Genomic DNA, 8,095 nt, shown 5'->3' with positions numbered 1-8,095 from the left:
AGTGTATCATCTAATATGTAAAATATTGCAAGGGAGATATAATATTCACCTAAAGCACCAGTTTTATATCAGTACATTAAATACTTGATGTTTATTATTTGAAAAATTTTGGATATTACTATAATAACAATATCATACAGGTTGAGTCATGGCAACTGGACTTCTAGTTTTCTAGTTGGGCAGGGCAGTAATAAAATCAGTGTGCTCGCTGATACATATGTGTATGTATATATATATATATATATATATATATATATATATATATATATATATATATATATATACATATATGCATCTTATAGTGTAGATAATCTACAGAGATCTCTACTGTAGTTTTACCTGAGAAAATAATGGAGGAAATAAGAAATGTCCCCAGTTTATTATATGCAGGAACATAACACAGAAAAAACTGGTAATATATAATACAATTTACATACAAAATATAAAACAGTTGTATGTTTAAACTGTAATTATTTTTTCTCAAAAGTATTTCATTATGTAAAAACATTATGTATGGATTTTGCTTATAATATTTTCACTCCATGTAAAGTTACATTTTTTAAGAGTCAAAGCTGTCAGTCTGATTGGTGAACTGGGCTGTGATGTCAGCACGGTCTGTGGGAAATGGCGGCCAGTGCTTTGGCGTGGATGGGCTTATAGAGGAGAGTGAAGCTGGAGGGGCTGAGGTGGCCGTTGCCCTGTGCATCGACTTCTCCCATCAGTACGTAATTCAGGCCTGGACAAGAGACAGAGCAAGAAAAAATTATGTTCTGAAATTATTACCCAGGATCCTATATATTAAACAAATGCTGAGTGGTCTGGGCTTGTAATGCTGGAGGTGCTGTTTCTGTTTATTTAACTGTGATGAGCCTTGAGTTAAACATTAAATATCATTAAACACTGATTAATAATCTGTTGACTATTAACCTCCTTATGAACTTGGAGGTTTCTTTCTATAGTCTCTTGTCCAAACTCCAAATGTGAAAAGTGAAACTGTATTTAATGTTCACATGAGCATCTGTGAAAGAGTTTTAACTTAGTTTCCTGATTTCTTGACTGAAATCTAATGAAGTATTCACTGCCAACTTTCATTACTGGACCCATTTCAGTTTTTACTATCTTACCATCCATAGATCTGATACCCAGCTGTATGTTATGTTGTATGTGTATGTGCACGTGACCCGCGAGACTACAGGGCATTGTTTGTACCTTTGGTTAGACCAGGGCATCGCTTGCAGGTGGAGTTCAGTATGACAGACATGATAGGTCCTGCTTTGTTAATGTTAAGGCGTCCTGTTTTATAGGCTTTGATCAGGAACACCTCAACTGTTGCTGAGCCATCTGGACCAGCGGTCAGAGATGTGATCTTACCGGTAATCACTGAAAAAGAAATATAAGAGAGAAAAGCACAAATGCAAATAAAGTAAAAAAAGGTTTCTTTCGTCACTGAAGGAAAAATACTGTTCGGTAATTTCTGTTTCTATACAAATTAGAAAGCAGTCATGGCCGAACGTATCTTTATGTTTGCAGGTCAAAAATATTCTGACAGCAAAGATTAAAGCATATTGAACAAAATGTGTTGAAATAAGTGACATTTTGGAACCACAGTGATACAAACACAGATGCAGAGGAAGTTTCTGTGATAACCAGAGCAGCTGATGTGACGTCTCACCAAAGTCATGAGGGCAGAAGCTGGACTCGAGGGTTCCTGTCCTCTTACAGGCCTGTGTGCATAGTGGGTTCAGTGGTATAGCTGATGGAAACACAAAGACTAATAAGGACATGAACTTCTTCTATTACAGCAGTCCACTAATATATGGTGTTGAAGAGCAGACTGTACATTTTAAAAGGATTTAATGCCACTCACGTTTCTTGATCACGACAGGCTTCTTTGTCACTGTCTTGCTTGGTCCTGGTTTAGGTGTTGCTTTAGGCTTCACTGGGGTTGGTTTCACTGGTTTGACATCAGGTGCTGAGGTGGGCTTGGTCTTCAGAGTAGGCTTGGGGATGGGTTTAACCTTGATGCTAGGTTTGAGTGTTGGCTTAATGAACTTAGGTTTGGGTGAAGGTTTAACTCTGGGTTTAGGTGTTGTCTTTTTCACAAGTACTTTAGGTGTGGGTTTAGTTGGTTTGGGTTTAGGTGTTGTCTTTTTCACAAGTACTTTAGGTGTGGGTTTAGTTGGTTTGGGTTTAGGTGTTGTCTTTTTCACAAGTACTTTAGGTGTGGGTTTAGTTGGTTTGGGTTTAGGTGTTGTCTTCTTCACAAGTACTTTAGGTGTGGGTTTAGTTGGTTTGGGTTTAGCTGAAGGTTTGACTACAGGTCTGGCAGTAGGTTTGCGAGGTGGAGTTTTCTTCACTAGTGGTCTTTTGGTGGGTTTGGGCTGGAAGCCAGGTCTAGGTTTAGGAGTTGGTGTGATGGGTTTGCTTGGCCTTACTGTAGGTTTCTGTGGCATGGAGGTGGGTTGAGGTCTGTAGATAAAGTCACCTCCGGCAGTGGGTGTCCGGGACCCATGGGGAACACTGGAGTAGTGGGCCATGAAGCCATCTGAGGTCACACTGAGGTCAGAGACGAACTGAACAAGGAGCTCGTTCCCATTGGTCACTATTGTTCTATGTGAGGATTGGGGGAAAGTAAGGAGAAGTAATGAAGGGAAGGACAGCAGGAAGAATTGCAAAGGGGCACAGAGATGTGAGAAAGCAGAGAAACTTTGAGAACGTGCCTGCAGACAGGGTGCTGGACTGCCAGCCATGGCATGAAGTAGTAGATATTAGCTGGAAGTTACATATACACAGGTTTGTGGTTCAGGTCAAGGGTTAACCATTTGGCAACTTCCAGAGAAGGTTTTCAACTTCCAGGCGAAGATGACAGTGGACAGTCTGTCTGCAGCCAGGTCCCTCTCAGCAAAGCCCAAATCTGAGTCATGTCTTTAATAGCAACTTTAAGGCCATAATTTCCCTTTTTTTAAAAAACCTTACCCTGGTGAACTGTCTCCGCAGAATTTCCCAATCCTCCTTGAGTCGTCGCTCTCACCCCCATTAAACAATGCCACATAGTCGTAGCGACAGTATGTGTCAGCCTCCAAGTCCAGCTTCTCAAACTTCACCTCGATTACCTGGAAAAGAGGGGCACCACAAATTATACCCTCATGGTGTTGAAGGATGTCAGCTGTGTTTATTCCTAACTCATGTCCGTGAATCCAGCACAGTGCAGACAGAGGTTGAGGTGGCCAAGGAGAGAGAGAGAGAGAGAGGGGGCCTGACTTCTGAAACACAGACGGGCATTTACTCCCTCACTCTTACTTCCTTTCCTCTTTCCTTACGCTCAATCTCTTGGCACACATGAACACGCCTGCAGGCGCTCAATGAAGTCTTTCATTTGAACTTCATCACAAGGCTGCTGTCTCACTCACATACACACACACACACACACACACATATACATGCACAGGGCCTTTCCTGTGATGGGCCCCTTCACTTCTATTTTCATTCCTTCTCCTCCAGGATCTTTAGCTTTATTTAGCACACGTAGCTGCAACCAACTACAATCTGAATCCTCATGTTTTGAGTAAGGAAATATAAACTACAATGACACTGCAGCTGTTGAGCATTAAGCTGTTGTTTCTCATTGCAGCAGCTGCATATGTAAGTCATTTCTAAGCAAAAAGGAATTTGAATTCACTTTGACATCATTGAGGGTCTGTGGGATCATTTCATGTCAATTCTGGATGATTATTACATTATTATTATTTGTTTGTTTATTTGTCATGAGTTTAAAAGGGAAGCAAGAAGGACAAAGTGCAGTATGTTTGGCTTACATTGCTCGGCTCCACTGAGATGTGCCAGGAGCAGCTGATGCCTGCTGGGTAATCAGCATTGGGCCAGTTGGGCGTCTTGACTGAGCCTTGCGATTTGGTCAGCCGGCCTCCACAGAACTGGTTTTCTTTGGAGGATGGAGTCAAAAAGAGGAAACACTAATACACCAGAATTGAATCTTTAATAAGTGAAGAGGTTTTTCATCCTGCAGTGTTGTATCTGTGAGTAAAGAAAGTGAAATCTGAGTAGCTCTCAGAGGCCTGACTGATTGTATTGATTTTTTCCAGAGAGGATTAGGTAATTCTCTCTGTGGACAAACACGTCATCAAACTGCTGTGCTGTCATTTCAGACAAAGGATTACATGTTCACACCTTCCATATGTGGCTTCCCTGCAGTGAATGAAGCCAGAAAGCCTCTTCCTCCCGTGGCGTCGTCGGACACCATCTCCAGCATCATGGTGTTGGAGGTGGAGATGAGGGCGCCAGGCCTGAACGTCCCACAGAAACGACCCAGTTTCTGCACCAGGCGGGAGTGACCGTTGTAGACGTCCAGGTAGTCGTACCGGCAGGTGGGGTCGGCCTCCAAGTCGAAGAGGCGGAACGACAGCATGACCACATGATCCTCTGGGACCTGGAGGAGGTGACAGGTGCTGTTAAAAGTAATTTAAGCCTCACATGAACACATCTGCTGAAGTGCCTTCTCTCTTGTGTAGTTTATGCTTTTCTCTCTCTCTCTGTACCATCCAGGCCTAGTGTGTGTTGCTTCTTGTTGCTCTTCTTTTCTTTCTTTGCTCTCCACTCTCGTGGCAGATGTCCGCCCACTCTGGGGCAGTGGTTCTGGTTTCTTCTATTACAGTGAGTTTTTCCTTCTCTCTGTCGCCAAGTGCTGGCTTAAGGGGAATTCACTGGGGTTTTCTCTAAATACTGTAGGGCCTTGGCCTTACTATGCAACCTGAGGTCATTTTTCTGAGATAAATTGAAACTGGATAGATTATGATTGATGACAGTCAGTAGGAGAGGAGGAGGTTGCAGGTTCCAGGTTTTTGTGTTGTTGTAGTGTGTGAGGGTTGTGTTTTGCCTGTATTTCATTCTGTTCTGTCTTGGCTTTTATTACAAAATACCAACTTTTTAGCATTGAGTCCTGCTTAGTCCTGTTTTTTCAACACTTCTTTAGATGCAACGTTTCAGTGCTACACTCCTTCCACAAATAGGATGCAGCACTACCAGAGTCTCAATAAAGAGCTGATACAGAATATTAGTGTAATACGGCATTTAAAATCTGAATCTGATTTATCTAGTTTTAAAACATGCACTTTAATGGACAATATAGAAATTCAAAACTGTAAATCAACTATTTTACAAATGGAAAAAATGGAAACCATTTACTGTGATTTCTAATTGAGATCACGAGTTAAATCACCTGTGTATGTTTAGCATAGGTGAGGTTTTCAAAAACACACCGTTGCCTGTTCTCTCACATTAGTGCAATGGATTTTCTGAGTTTGCTTTCAAATTTAAATGTTAAAAGTGTTAAGCAATAACGTCGGATATTTTCTGCAGCGTCCACTCTGGGTCAGAAGCAGCTTGGACTCAATTTAACAGTGCAGTGATTTAAAATGACTCACAGTGATGTACCAGGTGCATTTACTGTTGGGTTTGTAGTGACTGGGGAAGCCCTCACTGGCCACGATGCCTGAGTCTATGACCAGGTGCCCCCCACAGTGGAAGATGGGCCTGAAAGAGAAAGTAGGATTTAAAAAAAAAAAAAAAAAAAAAAAAAAATCATATAACCACCATCAGCTGTGGTTCAGCTTTGAACCCGCTGCGCTGGAAGAAAATGCTGCTCGTCTGTGCAGCCATACCGAGAGTACTGAGGCAGAGCCCCTGTGTGCACACATACGCACATTTACATGCACGCTTAAAACCACAGCTGCACAGTCTGTCTCTGTTCTCAGAGCCCAGGGAGGTTCTAGACAAACTCTCCAGATTTGTGCTTTTTTTTTTTTTTTTTTTTTTTTTCATAAAACCCGGTGAGACCAAGCCAGGAGGACTGTCAGCGTACAGTATGTGCGCTGTGCGCTTTCGCCACGCACTGACTGTACCCACAAGAAAGTTGTCAGTAGACATAACACATACTCCAGTTCAGCAAACAGCCAACTTCAAAAGTTGCACAACAGCCTGCTCACACATGGAGTTTGGTAACACACACCCACTCTTTCACACTCCAGTAAATACAGATTAAAGCAGGGCCAGCCTCAACTTTTAATTTCACACCACTCGGTGGCCCCAGACCTGTTAATTTAGATGCTGGCCCCTGTGTTATTCCTTTTAAAATCTGTAGCTGCTTTATCATCAAATCTGCTGCACAATCTGCTGCTTTTATGTGAAAAATCCCAACTTTACCATCTTGTGCACTGTTTCAGTGATCATCAACCATTATAGTTCTTTAGGTATGTGTTGTGTCGCCACTGTGGTAGTTTAAGGCCACAGTGGTCCCTCCCTTCTGACCCTCTGGAGCTGAACAGCCCACAGGCATTTGTTTGTCTCGCATGTTCAATTTACAGTATGTGTGTGTGTGTGTGTGTGTGTGTGTGTGTGTGTGTGTGTGTGTGTAGGTCACCCTTTCAGCATGCACCCCAGGTTCAGTAATGAACCTTCCTACATTCATAAAAGTGGTGTTGGGAGTGTAGTTTATTAGATTGAGGACAGTCTACTGTACTTTGTCCAGTCTAATCACTACATCAATCGCACTATGCTGTCATTTTGTGTCGGCCTGCCTGCCTGTGTGTTTATGTGATGCCAACCACGTCTTCCTAACACTGCAACCTTCTATTTCTACCACACGTCTCGTAAATTATAATACTGCAGCCAGAAGGGGAAACAAACAGTAGTTAATCTAGACAGATGTGGGCTTGAAAACGAGATGCCACATGTGCACATGCAGGATGGAGCAAAGCAAATAGATGTACAAGAGGGACATTGACGGCCATATAGTTGTGTGTCAACTATATGGCCGTCACACACACACACACACACACACTGCTTACCTGGTTAAGTTGTTCTGATTCTGAGCCTTGGCCCATCCCAGCGTCAAAATAACAAGAAGGCACACAATCCACACCCTGTCCCCCATCCTGAGGTCCATCCAGATCAGGAAAGAAGGGAGAGGAGGAGAAGAGGAGGCAGGATGGGGAAGCAGAATCGAGGCGTGGAGAGATGTAGGGTTTGAAAGGGGCGGGGAGAGAGGAAGAGGAGGGAAGTGGAAGTGATGGTGTGCTATGGAGCGAAGGAGAAGAAAGGAAAAGGTGAATGAATTTAATATTGAGAAGACAGAGGGGAACTACATCAACTACACTGCACACAGACTCATTGACTGACGTGCTACAGTGAAAGTACACAGACTGTTTACTGTGTGCCAGCTCGGTGTTGCTGTTAAACAGGTAGAGTAATGTATGTTTCTGTAGGTGTACTGATGGACAGAGTGCCAGTGTTGCATGTGTGTATAATAACCACTTCACTGCACCACCAGCTACAAACCTGGTTTTTCCTGTGAGGCATCTATGTTTGGCAGTTTGCTGCTCAGTTTGTTCACAGAAATATCTAAAAATCTCCTGATATTTCCTCTAGTGACACTTTTGCATGAAGTCTACAGACTGGGTGGATTGTCATGTTTTTCATGTCATGAAAAATTTGCTTTGAGGATCTCCTGACTGCTCCCATGCTCCTTCCTTTGAGATATTTTATCTCTGGAAAAGGGACCTAAACGCTTCTATCAAATGAACACTTAAGAACAAATGACTGAATCCTGAAATCTAGGTTGTCACAGGCTCACTGTTGTTGTTGACTTACTACTTGGATTTAAAGGCACGGCTTGTGTCCACATGGGGATATATTCTGTGTCCCAAACTTCGTCCTCATCTTGAAATGTAGACCAAACAGGTGCCAGGTTATTAACATTAAACTCAGCTCGACTTCACATTTAGTGACAATTAGCTGATAAACATCAGCCTGTGAGCCTGTCAGTGTACTGATGTTAGCGTCTAGCTTCACAGGCCTGCTAACATCTCTGTAGAAATCTGAATTTATGTACTAAATAGCAAATTAAGGCTCATTTTGAAGATTAAATTCTTTTCCACCAAAACAGAAATTATACAGGACTCCTAAAGGTAAATATGGATGACTTGAAATAAGCTGACTTTTAAAGTGAACACACTTTGTGGTGTGGAAAAGGCCCATAATTATGTTATTATAATGTGCCTTTAAATAAGCTTCCAAACTACTT

The 8,095-nt window shown here is 42.3% G+C and overlaps 1 protein-coding gene across 1 annotated transcript; it reads right to left on the bottom strand.

Moving 5' to 3' along the window:
- Positions 1 to 393: 393 nt before the first annotated feature.
- On the bottom strand, positions 394 to 7,166 carry pcolceb (procollagen C-endopeptidase enhancer b). The gene is made up of 9 exons (XM_026315129.2): positions 6,861 to 7,166; positions 5,439 to 5,547; positions 4,186 to 4,444; positions 3,816 to 3,940; positions 2,977 to 3,113; positions 1,868 to 2,610; positions 1,673 to 1,753; positions 1,210 to 1,380; positions 394 to 736 (listed from the first exon to the last, which is right to left on the bottom strand). Exons 1-9 carry the CDS (start codon positions 6,956 to 6,958, stop codon positions 606 to 608), a joined length of 1,854 nt encoding a protein of 617 aa, XP_026170914.1. The 5' UTR covers positions 6,959 to 7,166; the 3' UTR covers positions 394 to 605.
- Positions 7,167 to 8,095: the final 929 nt, after the last annotated feature.

Source organism: Mastacembelus armatus, chromosome 18 (genome assembly GCF_900324485.2).
Source record: "Mastacembelus armatus chromosome 18, fMasArm1.2, whole genome shotgun sequence".
NCBI lineage: Eukaryota > Metazoa > Chordata > Actinopteri > Synbranchiformes > Mastacembelidae > Mastacembelus > Mastacembelus armatus.
This window is presented reverse-complemented; position numbering and strand designations above follow the sequence as displayed.

What these genes read in the sequence shown, in the direction of transcription:
- pcolceb (XM_026315129.2), bottom strand. Translation starts at nt 6,958, where the DNA reads ATGGACCTCAGGATGGGGGACAGGGTGTGGATTGTGTGCCTTCTTGTT. An exon ending in AATCAGAACAACTTAACCAG is followed by an intron (nt 5,548 to 6,860) that starts GTAAGCAGTGTG and finishes TTTCTCTTTCAG; the next exon opens with GCCCATCTTCCACTGTGGGG. An exon ending in TCTCAGTGGAGCCGAGCAAT is followed by an intron (nt 3,114 to 3,815) that starts GTAAGCCAAACA and finishes CCTCTTTTCCAG; the next exon opens with GTAATCGAGGTGAAGTTTGA.